This window comes from Symphodus melops (genome assembly GCF_947650265.1).
Source record: "Symphodus melops genome assembly, chromosome: 3".
NCBI lineage: Eukaryota > Metazoa > Chordata > Actinopteri > Labriformes > Labridae > Symphodus > Symphodus melops.
Window position 1 is genome coordinate 5,156,976 of NC_136693.1, and position 26,415 is coordinate 5,183,390.

General features: G+C 41.1%; 1 protein-coding gene across 1 annotated transcript in view; it reads left to right on the forward strand.

Moving 5' to 3' along the window:
• Positions 1-22,013, forward strand: part of ddb1 (damage-specific DNA binding protein 1) — a 49,563-nt gene extending 27,550 nt beyond the window's left edge. The window contains exons 16-27 of the mRNA XM_079339078.1: positions 307-514; positions 768-863; positions 1,466-1,577; positions 2,466-2,589; positions 5,753-5,917; positions 6,455-6,549; positions 10,883-11,053; positions 12,377-12,486; positions 13,234-13,403; positions 16,863-16,965; positions 18,404-18,527; positions 21,321-22,013. Coding sequence (XP_079195204.1) covers positions 307-514; positions 768-863; positions 1,466-1,577; positions 2,466-2,589; positions 5,753-5,917; positions 6,455-6,549; positions 10,883-11,053; positions 12,377-12,486; positions 13,234-13,403; positions 16,863-16,965; positions 18,404-18,527; positions 21,321-21,404 — 1,562 coding nt within the window. The 3' untranslated portion in view covers positions 21,405-22,013. The remainder of the gene's footprint in view (positions 1-306; positions 515-767; positions 864-1,465; positions 1,578-2,465; positions 2,590-5,752; positions 5,918-6,454; positions 6,550-10,882; positions 11,054-12,376; positions 12,487-13,233; positions 13,404-16,862; positions 16,966-18,403; positions 18,528-21,320) is intronic.
• Positions 22,014-26,415: the final 4,402 nt, after the last annotated feature.

Here is a 26,415-nt window from a genome sequence, read left to right on the forward strand (position 1 = left end):
CCGGCGAGGACATTAGTGTGCATATAAATGTACTCATTAATTTTGATTTGGTTTGATCACTTCACAGTCGCTTGATGTGGTCAGAATGCAGGAAAAATAAAGCCATCACAAGCCCAATAACACAAGGTTTCTAAGACAGAAGTCACACACTTATTAAAAAGAAAAAATGAATCCATTCTTTCATGCTCTCTGAGGTGTTTGCAGAGTGTTTTAAGAACATCACAATGATGGTAGAACTGTGTGAACACTTTATTCACTATATGTGCTTGTCGATCGTTCATTTTCACATCTTATTTCGTCCCCCAGGCGCCTTGAGCGAGCGCAAGAAAGTCACTCTGGGCACCCAGCCCACCGTGCTGAGGACCTTCAGATCCCTGTCCACCTCCAACGTCTTCGCCTGCTCCGACCGACCCACAGTCATCTACTCGTCCAACCACAAGCTGGTCTTCTCCAACGTCAACCTCAAGGAGGTCAACTACATGTGCCCACTCAACTCTGAGGGCTATCCCGACAGGTAGGCCACGTCTGCATGCTGTTCTTTGTCTTCAAGGAAACTCTTGTTCTTTTTTTTTTTTTCTTTTTTTTTTACTTTGAAGCTTTGAGAAAAATGCAAGCCTCACTTTCCTTTGTTTTGATCATCAAACACTGTCTGTCCAGATATGGTCTCTAAGAGTGATGCATTTAATCAGACTTTTCTTTGATATGAAGTTGGAGGCGAAGTCTTTTATTCTGTTTAACCCTCCTCCTTTATCTCGTGTATTTCACAGTCTGGCTTTGGCCAACAACAGCACCCTGACCATCGGCACCATCGACGAGATCCAGAAACTCCACATTCGCACCGTTCCCCTCTACGAGTCTCCCAGGTTAGGCTGCTTTAAAAAAAAAAAAAAAAAAAAAAAAAAAGAAGAAGAACATTCACAAACACATGTCATACCCATCATCTGTGCAAATCAAATGTGTGCTCGTCTTATTTGCACTTACTTTGCCTGTTTGCTCTGATTGCTCGAATTTCAGCTTCTTCTTCTTTCTTTTTTTTTAAGTCAAATAACTGCAGAATATCTTCTTGTTCCCTTCCTTCATTTCTCACATTTTAAAGGGTGTCATGACCAGACATTGATTTGTTTACAATAATGGAAAATGTCATTGCAAAAAAGCTGCCTAGCATATGACTAATATTTATCTTAGCTCTCCTGGCAGTGCGAGGCAAAACAGTCTTATGTGTAGAGCTCAAGAAGTTCTCCATAATTCCCAGGAGGGCGTAATGCAGATAATGTAATGTGACCATACACGTGCCACAGAGATGAAGCTGATATGCCGTAACGTAATGGTGGATAAAGTAACCTAATGTGAAGTGTCAACAGTATGTGGGACTCTTCCCCCCCCCCCCCCCCATTTTTTTTTTGCACATTTAATGTTAATCTGCATCTTCGCTTTCCCCCTCTCCCTCTCGCTCACTCCCCGTCAGGCGAATCTGTTATCAGGAGGTTTCGCAGTGTTTCGGGGTTCTGTCGAGCCGGGTGGAGATCCAGGATGTGAGCGGCACCACATCTGCTGTGCGCCCCAGCGCGAGCACTCAGGTACTGTAGCCCCATGTTGTGTTTAGATTCTGAGACACCCCAAGGCTTGTTTGTTTTGCACTCTTATCTAACCGGGCATGCTGACTAAGAGCATTATTCATAACGTTAACTGGGATCTTGTTAGGACAACGCATGTCGTGTCCTGTTCGTCACTCAGCATGTGTACTTGTACTGCATTTAGTTCTGCATGCTGTTTCGGTTCATTCACTTTTGTCATCAGATACATATATATATATATATATATATTTTTTTTTTTTTTTTTTTTTTTTTTTATCTCAGCCCAGTTATAGCTCACACTGGCAGAACATTAGCATCCCAAAATGTTAGCCTCTATTTAGGCTGTAAAAGAGAATGAAGACATTTTCTCAAGTATTTGATCTTATCAAGCTAAATTTAGGAGCCTGGACAGTTCACATCAGGTCCAAATTAAATCATCATCTTGTCTCATATGCTGTCAAACAATAACTTTGGCTTCAGCTGCCGACAAAGAAAAGCTAGTTAGGAGCAATGTTTTCAAAGAGCTTTGTGCTTGGAGAGCTAATCAAAAAGTCCTTTTCAGGCAGATTTACACTGACAGCATGTGTTGTGTCCACTCAGCTTGGCTCTACAGCTTCCCCCAGGGGGACAGGTGTGGGCTGTATTTGTGATTGTATTTATTGCTGCAGCCACAAAACAAAGCAGAGCCAGAGCCTCTTCCACGTGAGGACTAGGAAGATGTTTACCTGATTTTAAATGTCGCACATCTGGTGCCACAGATGGTGCCGACCTTGCTGTCGAACTCACGCAAAAAATAGAGAATTGAATTGCTATACAGCGTTTATTAGGTTTCTCTCTCCCGCCGCCGCCTCTCCTTCCTGTCCTCTCTGATAAATCGACATTGTGTTGCAGGCTCTCTCCAGCAGCGTGAGCTCCAGCAAGCTATTCCCCAGCAGCACTTCTCCCCACGAGACCTCGTTCGGCGAAGAGGTGGAGGTTCACAGCCTGCTCGTTGTGGATCAGCACACCTTTGAAGGTGAGACGGCTTGGTGAACATTTCCTTTTTGTGATCTTACCGAGCCGGTCCTTTTTATATGGTTAATATTGTTCCATCTCAGTGCAGGAGACACTTTCTCCATTTAGGTCCCAACACTCATTCATGAAGCTGCTCAAAGGAAAGGTTCAGGATGATTTCACCTGCTTTTGTTCTCCATACGATAAGTGTTTGCTCTTATGGCTATTAAGTATCTAAACAGGCTTTTTACACACACACACACACACACACACACACACACACACACACATGTACACACTCTCTCTCTCTCTCTCTCTCTCTCTCATCCTGTTGAACGTCGAGCTAACCTCCCCCCGTGGTGAAGCCGACTCAAACTGAAAAGACTTTGCTCCATCCTGTTTTGCAATTCAGATTTCACTGCACCAGGCCTCTATCGGAACCCAAGAGTATCCACAGAGGCATAAATTACTTTATATTATATGTTAATGATATGTAAATGAGGGACTGGTTCAGCACAGCACAACGTATCCACAGCTGAATCCACTTTATCAACGAGCGATCAGATAACCGCTCATTTAGATGTCATGAGATTCCCATCAGTCAGACGTGGAGACGCTCGAACGCAGCCGCTGTTCGTCTACTTTGTACACTCGATGCTCGTCACTCATCGAACACAGATCTTTGGTTCATTCTGCACTGACTGCGAGCATGCATTCAAGAGGTGCAGGGATGTCAAACAGCGTAATCAGCTCACAGTTTTACTGATTCGACACAAATCTGCTGTTCTCTTTCAAACGAGACTTGCTGAAGCTTCTCCAGTAGAAACAGGAGCTTGTTTTTTCCTCATGTCTTAAGGTACATGTGATTAATTGGCGTACCTTGTGCAGAGTGCTTTCCCCACACATTTATATTGGTACCTTTGCTGCCTAAATTAAGCACAACTTCCCGGGGAATCTGAGCAAAACCTAGAATTAAAATAAAACCAACAAACAGGAGAGCGGGGGAAGAAAATAAACAGATCTCATTAGTTAAGATACTGTGACTGAAAACACTCGTATCTGTGTACCATGGATGATTTCACTTTATGACAAATTCACAGAAGAGGCGCCGGCTCGATAGGAGAATATGGCAGCTATCAGTAAGATGTCTTAAAAAAATCAGAAAATTAGAGAATGCAGCTTTCAAATGTGGTTTCACAGTTCAAAGGGAACCTTGTGCGATCACGAGCGGTGATCAGTGAAGGAGTGGTGCACATATTTAAGCTCTCTCACTTGAGTTGTACCTCCTAATCAAATGTGTTTGGATAATGTGGATGAACATTTTTCACCTTAAAATCTGCATCCAACTATTAATCTTCCTCTTTAATCTATTCTTCTCTGTGGGGGGGGGGGGGGGTTTGTGTGCAGTAATGTTCCTGCAGGTTGGTAACAAAAAAGAATCTGACGGTAATTGGTAAAATGGTTTTTATCACTGTATGAGCTGTTAAAAACTACACTGTGAATGGTGAAATGTGGCGTCTTGTACCGTGATCTGATGTAAGGTCAATCCCCTAGTTAGTCTTTCTGATCATCTTATTGATCCTGTTTTTTATCACCGGAGCGGTGCACAGCATTAAAGAGGACACGAGCTCAGATTCATTGATAAAAACACGAAGGAGCTTCCTGCAGATATCAAAGGATCCGAACCTCCTTAGAGTAATAGATCCTTCACCGAGCCTCCTTGAATAGTGCTTCCTTTTCAATTTATCTTCGGGGTATCTGTAAAACTGGGGAATCTCTCTCTGGCTGTCCTCGATTATCACTCGAAACTCTTCCTTCTTTATTCCCCTGAAATGATTGATTATCCTTTGATTCTCACCAACATGTAAAAGCTTTAGAAATAGTTTCACATTAGTTGAAAGTCAGGTCGTATAGACTCACTGCGGCAGCTTCATCCAAAGTTGTTGGGATTTTAGACACCGACTATCGCTGCGCTCACACAAGCAGTGAGACCCTGAACTGATCTAGAGGAGCTCAGGAGCTGCATGTGAGACCACACATGTCCACATTGGACTGGACATACAACAGACCTTTCCCTGCTGGCTCACAGTTGACCTGATGTGTGAACAGAGAGAGATAACTCCAGGCACGGGAGTGTGTTGATGACATTGTTTCACGCTTAGTTTTTCCCTTGTCTGCTCTTCATTGACATTGAAGACACCTCCAGATACACGTTGTTATGACATCAACACAACCCTTCACTTACTCAAAGGCAGTGTCTTCAGCAGGTTAGAACACGTCTCACGCCGACGATCTCCTGCCGACATTTTGGCACCTCATCTGAGAAAAGAGTCAAAATGAAGTGTAATTCAAAGGAGCCTGTGGTGCTTCTGTTTTAGTTCAGATAAGGTCAGACAGTTTGTTATCGAGCCTGCAAACTGAGGTTGAAACCAAAATAATGAAGGTCCTTAGAAATCGGAAAGCCATCATCTCTTTTCTGACAATAAGGCCTCTGGGAGTGTTGGCCGGTTTCTGTGTTTCCTGTGCAGCGAGCAGTGAGCTGATAATAATACTAATGTATATTTATAGAGCGTGTGATTGCCGATGACTAATTGCTGGACTAATGGCTAATTGAGAAAGTCGTGGTGGCACATGATTATTTAGACACTTTAAAACCAGTTCAAGGTTACTGAAACTCGTCAAATTGTCGAGATTTAAAATGTAAACGAGATCAGTGACTCAGCCCGACCTTACGTCCTCAGACAGATCGTTCCAGAGCTCTGAGGTCCTCACAGCCGAGGCACAGATTCTGTCCGCTTCCGTTTCCAGTCCAACATTTGTTTAAAGGAAGCCTGAATGGAGTTGGATTTCAGAGAGAACGTCTAAGAGCAGATTGTTGGTTTCACTTTCAGGCACTTTCTGTTTTTAGACATGAACTGAAGCTCAGTCATTCTCACATGGACAGCTGCTGACGACTTCCTGGATTGCATTACAGCAGACTGCAGATTGCTGCATTTGCTCTTGACCCAGATTATAATCCAGTTTACAGCTCATCCTGGCAGATACACATTTATCTGAAAGCCTACAGGTTCTTCTTTTGTATGCAGAAACGCTAAAAAGATGAACGTAAACCTTTTCAATAGAGAGATAAGTAGTGCTGCTGTGTCCCTCACTGTGTTAATATGTGTGCTTTGTATTCCCCTCAGTTCTCCATGCCCATCAGTTCCTGCCCAGTGAGTACGCCCTCAGCATGGTGTCATGTCGTCTGGGAAAAGACCCGTCGGTCTATTTCATCGTCGGCACGGCAATGGTGTACCCAGAGGAGGCTGAGCCCAAGCAGGGACGCATCATCGTCTTTCATTACACTGATGGTCAGTAGCTGAGCATATTTACCTATTCAGTTTTTTTTTTTAGCTCTCTCTGTTAACAAACTCAAGTGCACACACGTTTTTAGTTCGTCAACCTTAACCTCTTCTTGTTCGTCTCATTTTGCTTTCATCCCTCTGTTCTTCGCCCTCCTTCATTTTCTCCTCTCCCTCCTGTTTGTCCTATGATGCTCTTGTTTCCCTTCCCACTTAATCATTGTCTTATCTCTTCTTATCAGTCTTTCCGCCTCTCACCACTACTGATTTCCTCATTTTCTTTCATGCTCTGTCCCTCTCAAGGTGCATGGTGTGACTTTCATTTATCCTCCTCGAGCTTCTCCTTCTTTCCTCTACCTTTTTCCTGAAGCCTCGTCTTCTGTTTTTTTTTAAAAATGTTACCTTCCTGCACCCGTCTCACGGCTGTACCCTTCGCTCTGCCTCACCGAGATCTTGTAGGTGCTAGTTAAAGTTGACATTGAGCATGTAACACTTAAATTGTTAGCTGAACGGACGGACTGACAGCGTGCTGCTCTTTACCTGCAGGTAAGCTGCAGACCGTGGCTGAGAAGGAGGTGAAAGGAGCTGTCTATTCTATGGTGGAGTTCAATGGGAAACTGCTGGCAAGCATCAATAGCACAGTAAGTGGTGTTAGAGTTTTCAGCAAGACGTACAAAGCAGCAGACTTTTTCCTGGCTGAAGCTGTGGATATTTTGTACAGCTCGTGTAAAATATTTGAAGAGAAAAGTGCAGCTTGAACGCTGAGTCGGTTTCACGGCGCACTTTGATGTGAGTCGATTTGTCAGATTATGTTTTTACTCCACACAGTCAGAAAGTCTGACGACTTGTTGGTGAACTTGAAAGCTTTAGTCTCAGCTCTTGATAAGGTGCTGACCACCTGCCTCTTTCAAGTGCACCTCCTGTCAGTGTGTGAAGAGGTCTTTTAGCTGTAGGTTGTGTTGACACTTAAGCGTTGATATGAATACCTGGACAGAGTCGGCATCTGCTACATGGGAGGGATACCACTCTTGTTTAAGCTCAATGTAAAGACATTTTCACAAACGTAACATATGATTAAAATGCTTTATTATTATCGGGCTAAGGACGTTTAAACTACATTACCACTGTAATCTGCACTTAAACTAAGCTTCAGGCGATAAGCTTCATAATATTGACGTGTTTTTGTTTATGTGGTGAATATCCTTTATTCACCACAATAAATCAATCTTCTAAATGGATCATTGGAGGGTTCGATCCGCAGCTCCTGCAGCATCATCCAAGGCCGTATGAATTAGATTAGTTACTTGTGATGTTCACTTTACACAGCAGCCTCTGCCATCAGTGTGTGAATGTGTGTGTGGTGTGAAAGCAGTTAAACAAGCTCTAGTCCATTTACCATTAAGATCAAATCTTTATCATCTACTTCTACTTGTAAAGGCAGAAATGTCTTTCACTTGTGTGCAACTATATGAGATTTAAAACATTGAAACCAGGTGGCACACGTCAACCATTAAACACTATTATACTGGTGCAGAATGAAAACGGGGAACCTGATAGAGCACATTAAAGGAGGGCACCAGGTTTTTCATGGTTAAATGTTGAAAGGCTGCTAAATAACTATTAAATAACTAAGTGTCCGATATGAGGGAACAAGCTGACTTTAAAGTGCCCTTGCTGATTAACTCAAGTTTAGCACAGATTAGTTCATTAGCGCTGCTATAAAATCACTTGTCTTAAGGACTTCGTACGTGCCGTCACTTGACTGCTCGGATTTTAAGTCTTCTGGATTCTTCTTTATCAAACTGGTGACTACAAAACAAAACAAGGCTACATAAGCAAAAGTGTCATCTGAATGAAAACCGATTTTATCAGATTCAGAATCAGGAATTATTTATTTATCCATGAGGGAAATTCCGTAATTGATTCAGATTTAACTTTATTGACATTGTGTAATGTACTGTTACAAGACAACAAGATGTGTTTGGTGTTCTAGCAAGAAGTGCAAACGAGCAGTAAAGCGCATAGAGCCATATAAAGAGTGTGCATGAATGGTATAGAGCAGCATGTATGCGTGGTATGCTATAGAGCAGGTACAGAATGAACATTAGTCAAACAAAGTTTAACATCGAAAATCCAGCTGCCCGGGCTGCTGCTCATACGTGGAGAGACTGTCTGTCTGTCTGCATGAAGTATCGCCTCAACTGAGCACTGCTTTGACTTGATGCAATACATTTGTTGTTTCTACATTGTTTTTAACGGCATCAACAAAAGGTGAAGTTGATTTTGTTCGAATGCTTCTGCGTCAGAACAAAGTAATGGCCATGATTGGTTAAAAGTATTTGGATGAGACATTTTTTAAAAACAAGTTCAGATGGTGTCATGTTTTCAGAGGACCTCGTCAGTACAAATCCATATTCTGTTATTGGTTGAGTTTTCTCCACCAGAAGACGGTTAAGTCCACACTTTTTTTTTTTTATCCTTCAATATTCTTTTTTTTTCCCTCACCAAGCAGTCAACCTCTGGATGACCTTCCTGTCTTTGATTCTTTAAGAAGCATGGGATCTGTTCAGGAAGCAAAGTGCCCCCTCAGTCATTTTATATATCTACATCTCAATAGATTCACCCCACACGGGCTTCACTGTGAAATCACTTGACATACAGTGTGAAAGAAGAGGCTTACCCCCGACTGTCCTGTAATACCACGCTCATCCACACTGAGCTATAGATAGATTAGAAGGATTAAAAGCTGGGGAAGACGGCTTTATCTGAAGATACGGAGAATCAAATAGTCATGGTTTGCAGATTTCTGGAACTAATCTCACCGTCCAGAGAATGACTTCTTACCTTTTCTCTCCTGAATTAATTTCATCCTTAAATTAAACTTATAAAGAAATCATTTCATCCATAATTATTCCAAATGCACCTTAAACTGACTTATCATGACTGATTTCTTGGTCCAGCACGAACAGAGTTTTAAACACTCAACATTAAAATGTGAACTTCTCATTAAAGACTCGACTATAGATCGATTGTTGTCATGGTCACAATACCATATTACTCTGTAGCTTCAGCTTATTTTCAGTAACTTTTTCACTTAATGCAGCGATCTGCTGCTCCGTTCTCTTCCCTCGGACTTTGTCTCAGTTCAACTGACGATAAACTCTCCGTCTCTGTTACATCTAAACGATTCTACTGATGTCAGAAGCCAAATGTCCGAGGGTTGTGATATGTTCTCTTTCTCTCATACTGAAAGAGAATTTAGTCACTTCTAAAAAGTGTGAATCATTGAACAGTCATGTTTGAAAGTCTCCAGTGGTCAGGTGTGGCAGGTTAGCATTAACTCTAAACACTCAGAGCAGTGCATTTAGGACTTCTTGTGCATGGTTTAATCTTACTGCAGCAGTAACATTAAAGATGCTGTACGAGTGTGTGAAATAAACAAACACCTCAACTAATAAATAAGAGTTTTGTTGTTTTTCCCCAACAAATGTGTTTTTCAGCGGAGGACAACACTTATACAAAAACAGTAAACATTTTTAGAATTCTTTAAAATCTTCTTTGGATCTAAACTGAAAGTTAAATATGTATATAAATGGATGTTTTGTGGTATTTTACTTGTTTTGCATCGATGACATCCAGTAATATCACCCAGTGTTACATTACCTAGATTAAAAACGCATTGCCTCGATTTTTAGGTCCCTGAGAAGTTTCACCTTCGGTCTTGATGCCCTACAGGCGTACCTGGGTGACGAAGTGCTCCCCCCTCTTTACCAGCTCCAGACATAAGATGTTATAGGGGTGAGACAGGATCAGCTGAGCCAGCAGGGGAGAAGAGTGTGTGTGTATGTGAAGTCACTGGCTCATTTTAACTACTTTTTTTTTTAACTCATTTTTATTTAATTCAATTTTGCACTGTGTTATTTTCTGCTTTGCTGCTGTAACACTGTACATTTCTCAGTTTGCGGGATGAATAAAGGATTATCTTATCTTATGTGGTGCTCCTACCGTGCCATGGTCCCTCGCTCATAAGGCCACTGTGAATTCACAGACCTGGACACCAATATTACACCGCCCTGGAGTCTGTATGAATGTACAAGACATAATGACGGCTCAGCTTGCTGACGCAGTGTAGCTGATTGCAGTCTGAAAAGGCTTTTGACCACAAAAAAGGGATATCTAAGTTTGATTTCAGTTTGACTTCAATAGCAGAGATGTGGATCAGGAACGTTTGTTCTCGTCTTTCAGAGAGCAAGCATAAGGTTTCCTGCTGGGTAACCATAACAACAAAAGCAACTGAAGAACTAAATAATGTGAAGGTATACATATTAATGTAAATATTCAGGAAAAGTTGGAGGGTTTGCTTTAAAAGATTAATCCACCCCCGGTACTGAACGTTGAAGGATTTAGAAGAAAAGTTCAATAGAATATTAGAACAAAGAAGAGACGGAAACTCAACAGCAGTCATGTTTTTTTTTTTTTTTCAAAGCTCTGAAAGAGAGAGAGAGGTAAGAAATATCAAATGAAAAAAAAAAAAAAATGTTGAGGTCAGATGAAGGAAAGCTCAATTATGAAAGCTCACATCACGTTACAAAACAGCACATTTAAAAAGGTTGCTCTTCTTCGGATCTTGTGTTTTAACATCTCTCTAAAACCAAGGGTAACGCTAACATATTCTCGGATGAAACCATCACCACTCCCCCCCCCCCATACCAATTTAAAGACTGATAAAAGGTGCAGAAGCGGTGGGTGTAATTAGCCGTTAACTCTTCATGTAACTCTTTGTGGCAGCTGATGGCTCAGACGGTTAATCAGCACTTCAGCCTAACTCAGGCTCCTCTCATCCGGAGCGATGGCGACACAGAGCTAAAGTGTCAGCCAGTTCATCAAACACTTCTGGGGCTAATTGCTGATGTTCTTCCCTCTGGCAGCTGACGCAACAGCGAACGCTGACTCACCTCAAATGTGTGTTTCTAGGTCCGTCTGTACGAGTGGACCGCCGAGAAAGAACTGAGGACCGAGTGCAACCACTACAACAACATCATGGCTCTGTACTTGAAGACTAAAGGGGATTTCATCCTGGTGGGAGACTTGATGCGGTCCGTCCTGCTGCTGGCCTACAAACCCATGGAGGGCAACTTTGAAGAGGTGAGATGTCGGGAAGATTTGAGACTCTCAGAACTCTTAAGGTCAAACGTGAGCCTTAAATGTGTCGCTGCATACCTAAAGGGTTTGTAAAAATACAAATCAGGGTTTTCACTTTGCTGCTAGTTTTTGAGTTTCATTTTTACATACTGAGATACGATCGCACATCAAACAAATATTTGGTCCGTGTCTGTTTATCCGCACTTAATATCTCTTTGGTGTGTAAATGTTTTTCTCCCGCTCCGCCAAGCATTGTGGCAGACGTATACCTCCCAGCCTTTTTGGAGAGCCGCGTGTTCAAATTGATTTGTGGTGGAAAGATGAAGAGATTTGAGGACGAGTCACGCGCACTGTTGAGCACATGCTGCGGCGCTGTGCTCAGTGTGATAAGTGGGGGTAGTTGGGGGGCCGGGTAAAGGACTTTCTGAATTTATTCACAAACAAAACACTCCTCAAAATGCCACACAATCTGAGATTGAAAGCAGACATTTGTAACCAATAAACCTCATGCTATGCCGAGGTGATTTTTTCCTGGCTCCAGTTTTCTGCTCAATCTCCGGGAAAGGAGGATGGTATCTACCTCAGAAGGAGCACATTGTGCTAATCAAGGACAAAAAAACTACAACAACAAGAGACAGAGACTCTGCATATACTCCAACATGTGCAAGCTGCCAAGCTTTTATTTATGAACCTTTTTGATTTTTCATGTCTTTGTCAGAAAACATTCGAAAGCAGTGTGCAGAGCATATTCACAAATCAGGCTGTTTTTATTGGTCTGCTTTTTGTTTCCATCAATCTTTGCCTTGCAGGTCAAAATGCTACATTAATAAGGAGCTTGCACGTTTGTTTACAGTCAGCTTCTCCTTCTCCTCTGGGTCTAATTAATGTACATATAGAGTGTATATCTGTTGCTTCCCCTTCTAACAGATTCTGAATGTTATTAAGAGGATGTTATATACTTTATTTTTTCATGGTTCAAAACGTTTATTGAGGCAGTGAGCTGCAGCAGAGTCTACACTGTCTTTTCGATATAATCCATGTACAGATTGGTGTTTATTTTTCCTCCCAAACTCTCATAACAAGAGCAGATGTTCTGTGGATGAAGATCTTATGTGAACGTGAGCATCATTAAAGGCTTTCAAAAATGTCTCCTCCTCTTTTATATGCACTAAAACATTTTGACTCTGTCTTGGTTTCATCTCTTGTTTGACCCCCAATCTTCATCCTCGTGGATAAAATAGTATCTACCCTGAGCACCATCCAGGCCTGGGCCCCTGGATTGTTTACGGCTTAATTCAACATATCTCATGTTTTTCTTTCGGTCAGATCGCACGTGACTTCAATCCGAACTGGATGAGTGCTGTGGAAATCCTGGACGATGACAACTTCCTGGGGGCTGAGAATGCTTTCAATCTGTTTGTCTGCCAGAAGGACAGGTGAGGGGAACATGGACTGTTCACTGCATGTTACTGTAGAGCTGCACTGAGGTTTCTTTAGCATGTTGTGGTTGTACTCGCATCAGCTTTCTCAACAGAACTAACATGTCAAAGAGTTTCTGAATCATCTGATATCATCCTCTCAAATCACCATCATGTCATCACCCAGAATCTCGGGACACTTTTTCAGAGCAGCATCACTGATACAAATGTGCTTTAACACAATTCTCCTCGCATTTATTTCGGAAATTATGAGTCATTTTAGCCGCCTGGCTGCTTTTCCTCATTTTAGTCATTTTCTATTCGACAAGTGTTGAATTCATGGGACAAGGAAGAGAGATGCAGTCTGAAAGCGAGTGTGTTGCATTAACGCCACTGCCTATTATCCTTCTAATACATCAGGTCGCATCACAGAGTGCTTTTGACCTTTATTTTTGTATCTCTTTTCACCTCTTTTCCGTGTGTGCTCTCTGCTTTCCCTCACACTTTTTTCCATTACCTCTCTATTACTGCCTGACCTTTTCTGCGCTCTTGATATCTCTGGCCCTCTTGTTTGTCTTTTGCTTAATCGATCACTCTCACCTGCAAACACTTCTGAATTTGCCTTTGACATCTTTTTTTTTTTTTTCCACACTGGATTCAGATCTTTCTATTTGCTCTTGTATGACCCTTCTTATCCCCCAATGTTTTTAATCTCTCCCCCTCCCCTCTTTCTATATCTCCCACGCCGTCCTCCTCCACGGTCAGTGCGGCCACCACAGACGAGGAGCGGCAGCACCTGCAGGAGGTGGGGGTCTTCCACCTGGGGGAGTTTGTGAATGTCTTCTGCCACGGCTCGCTGGTGCTGCAGAATCTGGGCGAGAATTCCACACCCACCCAGGGCTCGGTGCTCTTTGGCACCGTTAACGGCATGATTGGTAGGCACACGGACAATTTAACCCTCACTCAAGCATGAACACACACACACACACAAATATTGCTGAAAGTAAAACTGCTGCTGTGTCTCATCAGTTTCTCAGCAAACACAAAAAAAAGGAAAAAAATGCCCTCAAGTGTTCAATAAATTCCAGTGTTGGAATACAATTATTGCTTCGTTGCTGGGAATTAGATAAAAAGCTGTTAAATTTAAGCCATGACTCCCATATCTAAAGATTTATGTTTTCTCTGAGGCTACAATCAGCTCCCAGTTAACTTAGCACAAAAAAATGAATATAAGGAGACACATCTAGCTGGACTGTAAAATATATTTAAGACAATTCAAATTGTTTTTGTTATTGACAATGGATGGTATGTATTTGGACCGCAGGAACGTCTTAGTCCTAGGAGCTGTTCGAACCCTCCCTCTTTGTTTTCTTTATTGGTTCCACACTGCAGGCTCCTATTTTCGAGAAGGTATGTCGGTGTGAATGCAGATGGAGAAAAAGTCCCCATCGTGTGTAGTTCTCAGTGAACGCACTAGTGGATGGTTTCTCATTTAAAAAGTCCCCAGAACAGTTTGGTTCAAAAACACCTGCACCTATTTCCAACTTGGACGTGCCGCCTCTGTCCGACTGAGTGGCAAAATAGCCGGCAACGTGGCTGCCTTCAGCAGGGGATTTTTGTTCTGGTCAGTAAAAAGTTGTAGTGAAATTTGATTTTTACAGGTTCAAATAGGCAGCTCTATGAAAGCCATATACAGTCCTTGTGCTAAGCTGAGGTAAGCTAACTTGGCTACAGGAACTTCACTCCTCCCTTTTCCTCTCGCTGTGGGATAAGTGTCTCCTGAAGGATTAGTTCTCCCCAATCAAGCAAACAACATATTTTTCTGCCTTATCTCCAGTTGTGTCCAAACAAACAGTGGATTTATTTTCAAGGTTTTGCAATATCCACTGACTTCTCCGAGCTCTGGCTTCAGCTTGATTCAACAGAGATGAAGAGACTTCAGTTTGTGGAGTTCCCTGCAGTGAAAGATAACATTTAAAGAAAAAGAAAAAAAAACAATTCTGCTGCATTATTTTTTTAAAGTATTGTCTCAGTTGCCTTGGATAACCCTCTCATAGACCCTTAACTTTTGATCAAAAAATCATACTGTATTTTATGAGAACAGTAAACTCTGTGAACAGGTCCAAGTAAGGTTGTCAACATGTTTGAAACATTTCAAACTAAATACAGATCTTCAGTTATTACCAATTTTACCCCAAGCACTCGTATCACTTTTACTCTTTGAGTCTGTATCACTGCTTAGAGACAGCTCTCCCGTCTACTTGTTCCAATAATCAGCTGCCTGCAGAGAGGAAACTGCAGGCCAATTAAGTAGTACACAAACTTTTGTCAGAGCCATTTATTCTCAACTAATGTTTCCATTTGAGAAGGAAAGAATAAAAGAAGGGAAATCATAGTTTCACACGTCATGACCAAACTATCAGCATGGCAGTGATGATGAAAAGTACAGGGAGGACATCATGTTGACACAGCAGTCATTTACACTGTGTATTCACACAGCACATAGTGTCACTTCAACACCTCATTAAAGAGCCTCTGAGGATAGTTTGACATTATATGTACCAGAGAAATCTTTGAATGGGACCCATAACCTAAACAGGCTCCAGTGTCAAGAAAGACTCAACACAATGACTCCAGGAAGATCTGGTGTGAAGTGTTGAAAACAGTTTTGTGGAAGGGGAAGGATATCTCTATTTCATCGTCTGATTTTTCTATTAAATTGAAACACATTGGATGGAGACATGTTTTCTTAGCAGCCTGTAACAAGGATGTGAAGTAATGTTGGTAAATAGTAAGAAAAAAGTATGGCCCGACCGATATGAGATTTTTGTCGCTGATAGCAGTACTAGTATGCTGATAAATCAGCCGATATCTTTCTGTGTTCGATCTGTAGAGATAGATAGACATAGTCACTGGATAAGTGGATATCAGCCGATATCCGTTGTCTCATTAATTGGTCGAGTTCAACAACAACAAAAAACAGCAAGTAGATAAATTGAATGAATTCAAATTCTAAGTGAATAGTTCAAAAAAAAAAACCTATTTGATGAACATAAAAACACCTCGGGCCAGTCTTCTTGTACATTGTTCCATTTGCTAAGGGTTTGTATCTTGCATTGCTCTGTATTTTTGTAGCTTCTGTGCTTAGTGTGAATGACGTACCATATGTATTTGTCTTTGAGTTTGTGTTTTGTAATGCCTCCTGTGTAATTATAGTTAAGTCATGAATTTTAAAGGGCAGGAGCGCGGCAACTTAAATTAACGAAGGACTAATATTCTCCACTCTTCTCTGACGCATCTTAATTAGAGGAAGCCATTTGAAATGACTTTATTAAGAAATCATTTGTGTGTGTTTTTTGTGCACCTCTACTGTCTTCCAAACTTCGTATCTCACTTTCTCTTCAAACTCTCAGGAGTTCATATTCAGGGAAAATGAGCTCTGCGATCCAACTCCATGCAGCCCGTTGTGTTCAAGTTTGTCTCTCTTTGTGTCTACTGACGATTCCAGCGCGAGTTATTTCCCCCGAGCATCACAATAATGCACTCACTGTCACCGAAATAGCATTTTTTAGCTCAGAATAAAGCATGTTAATACTTTAAGGCTCTGTGGCGTTTAAAATTTACGAGGAAATGACTTTAAAATACATTTTAGAGTGGTATTGAATTATTGAAATATTTAAATCATACTATTTCCTTCCTCCCAGAGTCCCAGTGTATGTGATTGAATCTTGCAAGACAAGGACTGCAGACACGCTAAAGGTCTTTTAGTGAAGCTCTTAATGCCTCCCTGCTGGCAGTAAATAAGTCTCAAGGCATCATGTTGTTGTATTTTGTCCCAAAGGCAACATCTTAGGGACGTCTGGAGGGTTTTTACTTGAATGTTTACACAAATGTCTGTGTGAGCACATAAGATTGAGGTGGTCAAAAGCCAAAGTCAGCTCTCATCTCATGTTCTTCCTTTTCTTTCAAATGCTCCGTCTCATCGTCTGTTCTCCTGTGGAAAGTCTGGAAGTGAAAGCAGCGTGTTTTTCACTGGGATTTATTGAATGAAATCACAGATGTCAACTAAATGATTTTGATAAACATGCTTATTGTCTCTTTCTCAAACGTCATTAAGTCTTCTGTCTGTTTATAACTTCAGTTAAGATAGACACGGGTATAGACTGCATCTTGACTGAGTGGCAGAGGCTCAGAATAAAGAGGTGGAGATTTTATTGTGCTTTGAGTTCTATTTTGAATCCTGTTCTGAAACCTCAGCCTTTATTTGTACTGAGGAGAAATGAAAGGATTCAACCATCTGCCAGAAAGAAGCAAGCCTGTTAAGAATATCACACCTTCAAAGAAATGAGTCGTGTTGTTGACTGATGCGTGTGTGTGTGTGTTTGTGTGTTTAGGTCTGGTGACGTCCCTTTCCGAGGGCTGGTACAGTCTCCTCCTGGACCTGCAGAACCGCCTCAACAAGGTCATCAAGAGTGTGGGCAAGATCGAGCACAGCTTATATCCTTTTCATATTCAGATGTGCATTACCATCTGTCACAGAGACGGAGACGACCTCGGCTGACAGCTGTGGTCGTCTTTTGGGCAGTAAGCCCAGAGGGTGACGTGCCATAGTGATTATAGTGACTTTATATGGCTCTGCAGATGTTTCCTCGCACTCTAATACATCCGACACTTTGTATGAGGCTACTCTCTCTTTTGATACTCTGGTATCAGTGTATATACTTATAAGTAAAACTATCGACAGAATATGAATGAATCAACAACAATCAGTGCTTCACATAGTCTAGTAGATTATCTGTGAGAAGCACTGGAAACACTCAGTTTGTAACTCTGGCTGATTCCATGATTGTGACTGATTAGTTAGGAATGATCTTAGCTGACTAGTTTCATGATCGGTGAAACAGACATGTTAATTCAAACAGACTCGTCTTAATGTGCACATGCCTGTGCTGAATGTGGCCAGGCATTGCTCTGTTTGCTATATAGTAAGTTTTACCTGACACAGCTTACCTAAAACTGCAGTTTCTTGACCAACAGACTGCTCGACAAGCTGCTGCTACAGGATGCTTTAATCCATTTAGTGTGCTTGTTTACATCCAGACAGTAGAGCCAGAAGAGAAGCCCATTAACCCGCCCGTTAACCACTGTTAGGCGGGTGGCTGTGTCACCGCCTGAGCACTCTGAGAGGCATTGTTGGCCATCATTTAAAAATTTAAATATATTTAACCAACACACACCAAAAAAATTGATTTGTCTGCTAGCGAGGTCGTCAGTTAGTTTTGCACGTCCATAACTCTGAGTGAATGTTGCTATCACATGCAAAAGGAGGTTTCTAGAAAACACGCAGAACACAAAAAAAGACAGCACTCACATTCACTGTCTCGATGTGGACACTCTGCTTACACGCTCCGTTCACACATCAGCTCACCCTGACGTCACACAGATTTGTTTTCAGCTCTAAGTAGAAAAGTTGATATCGACTCAAGGTGTTTCTATCCTCAGTCTAAAGTTCATTCCAGTGATTTGTTTTCAACAGGAGTTCTACCGATTGTTGTAATGACTCATCGTTTTTGTAGCCTTTATCATGTTTGTGGGTTAGCAATGTTCTAAACTATTGTAAGAACGTTTTTTTAACGATTAAATAAAAAAAAGAGAAACATTTTGAGAATCGCTCTGAGAGATGAGGGTGATAAGTCCCCGTCCTTTTTGATGGTGTTCTTGTTTGATTTGCTTTTAAATGCGAGCTGCAGTTTTTCCACCAGTTCTCTGTGAGTTCAGAGGTATCTATACACGATCTTGATTGAATCTTCCTGCTTTTATTCGACTTCCTACTCATCATTCTGTACATTTTTCAACTTTGCCTCCGATAAAATATATAATGGTGAAGCCTAAATGCAATCCAGCCTTGAATTGATTTTCCTTGACTCTGCTGCACCTGGAGGTCCTTCCACACCGAGCGTAAGACAGAGCAGGCCACAGGATTCATCGACGGGGATCTTATTGAGAGCTTCCTGGATCTCGGCCGAGCCAAGATGCAGGAGGTCGTCAGCACTCTGCAGGTAGGAGCTCGTCTCCAGCTACCGCCACCCTATATCAGCAATATGTTGAAAGAGATGGAGTCGGGCTTTTTCTGTGAATCTTTAATGCCTCCCTGCCGGTGAGAGCCATGGCCAGAGGCTTTATGTTTTCAGTTTTTCCGTTTATCTATCTGTCCATCCCAATCGTTTGAAAAGGACATCTTCAGGCATTTTTGGCACAAATATTTCATGAGACTCAATACGGGGGATGAATGTGGTCAAAGTTCAACATTACTGTTCATTTGTGATCCCAGAAAGTCCTTATCTCCTGGAAACTACTTTTCTGTCAATTATGCCCGATCTGTGCTTGTAAAGGCAATCCTAATGTAAGAGCGCTTGAAGGAAAGATCTTCAAGGTTTGCTTTCACACTGTCTACTTGGACTCCAGGTGAATGGATTTATTAGATCCATAAACATCTGATACATTCCAGAAAGTCCTGGGAATCTAAACTCTGATTAACAGCTTCAAGCGGATTATTTGTTCAAGTTAAAAGATTTTGTCCAGAACAGATTGTAAGATGAACTTGCATGCAGATAAATGCATGGTCTTTAGATGACTGCCAATTTTAACTGGGATGATAATAATACAACAGACTGTGTTCTCCCTGCTCGTGCTCTCCATATGGACTGCGTGCGCCCAAGCCTGCTGATATGTGATTGGTCAGCACTACTGGAGTCAGTGCTCATCTACATATGAATCTGTTAACAGATTGAAGTCCCTGTGACCTTGATCCATTCTTGCAACAGTGATAAGTTGGTGATGACTGGATGGTATTTTAAAATGGTTTTTTTTGTTTACATTTGATTTATTTTCCTCTCATCAACCCAAGTGAATGATGTCATTGTTGGTCAATAACTCGATGATCTCCCCTCGTCCGCCTGACAAATCTCGGCCTGCTAATGCCTTTTATCCTGTTCGAAGGCAGTGACATCTTATTGTTGAAATTCTCTATCCGAGCCACAGTCCCATTGTCATTCTCTAGGAAAAACTCACGGATGAACACTGGAGCCTGAATGGTCAGCCGAGCTGTAAAAACTGTGAGGCGTTAATTCTCATTTTATCCTGCAATCATGAAAGGAGTTATTCAGCGTGGTGAACACACTGAATGGCTTCATACTCAAAAGAAGATTAAGCACTGAGGCATTAAGCGAGCTCAACAGCTCCCTCTCTTTTTGCCAGGCTGCTGGCACAGCTTGTGTTGACCTGTAATTGACACAAATATGAAAGTGAGTTTAATAACAGCTTGTTATTAGAGCCGAGCTCCAACAACAAGCTCATTCTGTTTGCCCCGGGAAAAAAAAAAAAAACATCTGCTAAAGAAGCAAACGAAGATTCTGCTGTCGTTGAACTTAAGAGACTCTTTAGACGTTTTTATTAGCTGCTCCTTCGCTGTCGGAGAGAGAGCTGGGAATACGTTTCATGGCAGAACAGGTGGCTGAATCACTATTGGCAAATAAATAAGTGAGCACATTCTGCTTTTTCTCTCCCTCTGTGCTCTCATAATTTTTTTTTAAATCACACCTTTAGCTCATCAACAAAAGGCTATTCCCTGTTTACCTTCAAGACAAGCCAATAAAACACAGTCTAAAATATTGGGATGATTTTTAAGGCTGAAGTGCTCCTGAAGCTGGATCGTTGCCTTTAAAAGAAAAATATGATGCAGCGATAGTTGCTTACTGGTACTCTTGTAAAATGTAGGTCCATTGTCTGAAAACTAGGTCTACAACTAACAAATGAACAATCAACAACCAGAATGTGATTGGTTTCTTGATTGATGCATTAACTTCTTTGTCTCTGTTAAAAATCAGCAAACAGTGAGAAAGTGAAACTTGTGAAAGCTCCCTGCAGCTAAACGTGATGCCATCTGATGTGCCGCTTTGTCCAAACTGTAACTCAGCTTATCATCACGCAGAGAGGAGAGGCAGAATCTCATTTCTAAGAACCCAGTACTGTCAATCATTGATCATTTTACTTAGAACGATTACCCTAAATATTCATTAATTAAAAACATTATGTGAACATTGGTTTTTGATTGCTTCATTGAGAAAATCCTCATTTCAACCTGAAAAAATAGATAAGTATTCGTTCATGTCAGGAAGTGGACTTGAGCTTTTCTAGTCATCTGACGACTCAACGCGCTTTTACACTTCAGAAACAACAAATCTCATCCATGCACATTCATACAGCCGCCGACAAAGCAGGAGGGGTTAATTGAAGTTAACTGTGTTGCCCAAGGATACATCGTACATATGGCTGCAGGAGCAGGGAATTAAACCCCCAACCTTCCGATACCTTGAGATACCACTGACTCTACCAACTGGATGATGTTCTCTTGGTTTTTTTATTTTGTTTAATTAACAGTCTGTTTGAAATGCAAAAGAAGAAAGAAAAGCCGACAAGATTGTGCAGTCAAAAACATTACAGGTCAGGTCTCGTAAAAAATACCAAGAGTTGAAGGGGGGGAAAAAAAGAAAACTTAAAACAGCTGGAATGTGGTGCAGTGGTTAATGTGAGCGCTCTGTGTATCAAGGCCATATAGTCCCTCAAGCGGGAGACACAAGTTGAAATCCGACCTGTGTCTCCTTCCTGTCCCTGATGTCTTACTCTATCAACTAAATATAAAAGAAACTAGGAGGTAACACATCTTAATGAAAAACAAGTGTCTCTCTCTGTACTTGCACCTGTTTATTGGTTCATGTCCTGTGACGTAGATTTGTTTCAGGCTGCTTTCTCCGAGTGGTGGAGTCTTACTGTTTGGTGATGTTCAATTTCAGATCGATGACGGCAGCGGCATGAAGCGTGAAGCCACAGTGGACGAGGTCATTAAGATAGTAGAGGAGCTGACCAGGATCCACTAACCTCCCCCATCATCCGGACCCCTGCTGAGTTTCCAGAAGGGTCCAGAGAAGAGAAACACAACAAGGAGGGAACGGTTTGGCTTCTGCAGATTTGTAAATAGTTATAAATAAACAGTGTGTGCATGTTCGTCCTTCAGACTTCAGTGATTTGTCATCCTGTGAGTCCCTGAAGGTGCTACATGACGAGTGCTGCCTCCTCGTGTAGAAAAGAAAAATCTGTTGGCGAAGTGCGTAGCATCCTGTTTGGACAACTAAAAGACCAAAGTCAAGACATTGGTCGGGGTGTGTTTGAGTGTTTCTGGCTGTGTGTGCTTGTGTGTATGTGTGATTGGGTCTGTGTGGAATAATGTGACTACAAATAGGAACAAGAAAAAAAAAGAACATCAGATATTTTCTTCACCCAAAGTGAAATGCAGTTTAAAGATAAGCAGATCCTCCACACGCACAGTAAAAGTCTCACTGATTTACACTTTTCAAGTTTATTATTGAAGTCTGGAAGAAAACACACTGTATGAAAAACAAAATGAGGAAGATGATAGATTTATAGCTATTTTGTCTTTGTGATGTTTTCTTTGTTTATTCTAATAAACTTTGCTTTAGTACTGTTAACACGTGTCTCAGTTGTGTCTGTTACCTACGAACCAGGAGGGGCTGATTAGCAAATAATACACCAGCTGCTAACCACCACCACCTGCCGTTAGCTCATAGTGACAAGTCTCACTGTGAGTGTGAGAGCATGCTGTTGGGAGCGTTTAGCTCACTGAGCCTGAAGAAGCCTACACAGAGCCACTAGCTTGGCTGTCTACTTTATAACTTTATAAAGTCCTCCCCTTTATCCTTAACCCGTCTGTTTCTGACTCCTACTGTCTTTTAGAGTCCGATTGATAGCCGTCATCTTGTCCTCCAAGTGGCCATCAGGCTGCAGCATTTTACATTCAGGCTCCAAACTGAGTGGCAGAAGAACACTCCTCACAATGATTAATATGGAACTTAGCTGCTTGGAAAAGAGGATGACACAAAATGTATTTACCTGTTTGAATATATGAATTTATATAGATGAATATGAATGGTGGAATTAATGTCAAGCAAACGACTCTTAACTACTTTTAAGCGACGTCATGTGTTTCCTTGAAAACTTGAAAATTATAAAATGTGTCGCTTTATTCTGAAAGGCGGTCAGCAACTCAAGATCACTCCTGAAAAGAGGTGAGACAAGGCGAGACAACTTTATTTATTGAGCACCATTTATACATGGAGCGGCTCAGTTAAAAAACACAACATTAACAACATCATTAATCAGGAATAGGACATGAATATGTGTTAAAATATAAGCCCAAAAACCATTGATTGTACTATTTCATCACCTAAATCTGTACTGAGTCATCGTCTTGTTTCAGCAAAATGTTCTTGTTTCTACGGTGGCCCTGAAGTGCAAAGCACAACAACAAATCACAAAACCCCAAAAAGGATAAGACAAGACAAAGGTATGTGATTTCTCATTGTGTTTTGTGATTTGTCTATTTTTTTTTAAGCTTCAGGGCCACCGTATGTTTCAGCTCATTAATGTGATTTGTTGGTTCTCAGGTGTTTATTAGTCAAACTGAGCTTCTTGAATGTGTGATCTCAGCGTTTGGGGAATCTTTATTGGCATAGTTTAGAGGACACGGACATTTGTTCAAAAAAATCAATGAATGGATTTTTGAATAATAAAAATCTTTCTTGAATCATTACTTGACCTAAACTATTGCAGGTTCTTAAGACCATCAGATATTTCTCAAAGCTGATGTAGCTCTTTACACAGACAGACATGAGAGTAAAGCCTTTCCATTCAGTCTCAGCCGTTTGTATTCTGAAGGCAGATGTTCTTCTTTCATGCTCATATAAAACCCTTTTTCAAGTCGTTGGCCTCCATCGCGACTGTCTTTGTCCTCATTCATCAAATGAAAACGGCACCTCTGTTAACACTGCCTTGCTGTTGGTTGTCCACACAGTCATAATGAATGTTAGACCACCAAACGAGACACTGACGTGAAAAGCAAGGTCTCCATCTCTTTGTGTCAGGAAATCAGTGCATGCAAGTATAGAACACGCCTTTCCATTCTTGTTTCTCTGCCAGACCTGCTGAAACGCCGAGCGTAACGGCACATTGTTTTCTAGCGACTCATTAATTTATGTTGTCTTTGTTTTTCTTTTCATTTGCAGAAAATGTCATATTGAGGGATTGCAGCTCTTTGGGTTGAACATATCAAAGGTTGCCCAGACTGAATAACTGGCAGGGCGACTGTGCAAACCTCAGTAATAATTACTTAAGCCTTTTGCCTCTTAAATAGCTGTGGGTGTGAAGCGAACTGGTCAGTTCCTGACAGTGGAGGTTTTCTGCCAGTTCTCCTGAGCTATTTCTGTCCTCTTGTCACCATCCTGAGGCATGCAGGCCTTTGTTTATTTTCCTCTGCTGCTTGTGCGCCAGATTCCACATTCACACTTCACTGTTTGCATCCTTTCTCATCGTTGCACTTGTTTTGTTTTTTTTAAGTTTTGAATATTAAAGCAGCCACACGAGAAGCATAGAAGATACACTACATTACATGATGAAGACTGAGCTGAGGTAAATGAAACAGGATGTACCTTTAGATATGATTTGACAGAATATATGAAAATGAAATAAGCTTGTTCCCTTGAAATAATGTGTAATCTTTCTGCTTCAGTGTAAAAAGGTTAATAGAAAAATATTCAATGAGAGAGACTCTGCAGAGAAGTGTGGTAAGCTTTTTTTCTGAATTTAGTAGCATCCATTGTGTTAATACACATGCACACGGCGTCATGCTTTACCAAGGACAGGTAGCACGCTATGAGAGGACTGTGCACATCTATACATTAAAATATATAAAAACAGCTTCTTCTTTTTAATTTAAGGTATAGGAAAAAAAGGAGAGTAAACACACAAGGTTTGGTTTTGCTCCAGCATCATTTTGTATTTCTAGTTTCCAGAGGCAGCATCTCAAGGTGAATGTAACACAGAGTTTCTACTGGAGGAACTGTGTGTGAACTGAAATCATAACTCAGATGAATAGTACTCAAAGATTTAGAAGAGCCAATAGAAACTTTCCTCTGAAGCCAGGACTTTGAGTCTTTTCCACCCACTCATACTATGATAAAACCCAGAGCGGATTTTGAGATCAGGACTTTTTTTTTCCTGGTCTCATGAAAAAAACTGTAAGAGAGGAAGAAGACAATAGTAACAGGGAAGGGTGTTTCTTTTTCAAACTGGATACAAGATGAAACAATTTAGAAACTTCCTCAAATAACTCCAAACATTGTAAACATTTTTATGTATATTTGTATGTTTGTATATGTGTTGTTTTTTTGTTATTTTTACTGAAAAGGAGGAAAGCAAGATCGACCGTGTAGAACCCCCTCTGGGAAAAGTCCAGTACAACCACAATGTACTGATTAGACAGAGCAGCAGCTTCACTGGAGCAGCTTGGAGGCAGAAGCAAATAAACTGTTTGACGTTCAGTTATCGACTGAGTCCACACAGGTGTGACATGCTAGCTCTGATTTGGCGGATTGACTGTCTTCACTGAGAGCTTTTTTTTGCGGCAGCAGCATGGTCAGGATCCCAGCTCCATCTCACATCTTCAAACCCATCTAAACAAGAGCCAGAGGGCCCACCTGAGTGATCCGACCACCGATGGAGCCTTTGATGTCTGAATTTTGAAATCAGAATCGGAAAAAGAAGTAGCCTACTTTATTGATCCCACGGGGAATGTTTGGCTGTAAAACTCCTTGACACTGAATGCTATAATATATTTTGTTTGAATTTAAAATCTATTATTATACGTTCTCTAGATAAAGTCTTATGTCTGTTCAGTTTCTTGCAAGGTTAATGTGTTTGTTGTGCCATTAAAGCGCTTTGCTGGAATCTTTTGAAAAGTGATAAACATAACCTAAAGAAGCAGTGAGAACAATTTAAAAGTCTACCCTTGCAGTAGTGAACAAGAATATACACTGTAGTAAATCTGGTCAGATTAATGCAATAAAGTGTTCTCTATAAGGTGTTTTGGGCTATTGTAGTGTTTTGTAGGGGGTTCAGGGGGAGAGGGCTGTCACCATGGGCATCTGCCAGAATGCATGAGTTGGAGACCGTAGCAGGTTCAAAGGGGTTTATTTCATTAAATAATAATGACCACAGGAGAAAAAACACACATGAAATGTTAGTGCAGCTCTGAAAGACAAAATAAAACAATATTAGAATAATTAAAACAGGACTGTTCAACTTAGAATTTCTTATAAAAGGAAATAAAGTACTTAAGCAAAATTAAAGTAGACTAGATAACTAAAAACAGTAATGAGGAAAAAGAATACCTTACCAGTTCTGAACTGCCACCTCATGTGAAGATCCAAACGTGAGTGATGAGGAGTGCCATCTTAAATAAGCCGTGAACAGGTGAATGCAATTGAACTAATTAGTGACAGAGTGCATCCACATGCAATCAGGGAGGAGGGAGAAACCAGGAAGTGTTCTGAAGTGAGGTGCAGTAAAATAATAAGGAGGAAACCTGTGGGGAACTAGTGATCTTTGCTACAGTAGAAAACATGGAAGATGGCGGCCCCATGGAAGAGGAGCTGCTCTCTCTCACTTAAGGAATCCATTTTTTCCAGTGGAAGAGTGATACACACATTGTGCTATTTGTTAGTGGTCTTCTTGTCTTACTCTGTGTTATATTCTGTGTTTTGTACATGTATGTTCTCTGGTGGGACTTGTCTGTATGGACAGTAAGTGGTACTGTGGAAAAGAATTTTCCCAAGGGGACAATAAAGTCAATTCAATTCAAAAAAGAAAGAAAGAAAGAAGCTGAAACTCCAGATCTTCTCAGTGATTTCTGTTTCAAAATATTAATCAGAATACGTATTATTGGCCAAATTTGTAAGCGCATCAAAAGAATTTGACTACATGAATGCTGGTGGCCTACAGGAAAATTAAAAAAACAAGGAGATTTTAGACAAAGGT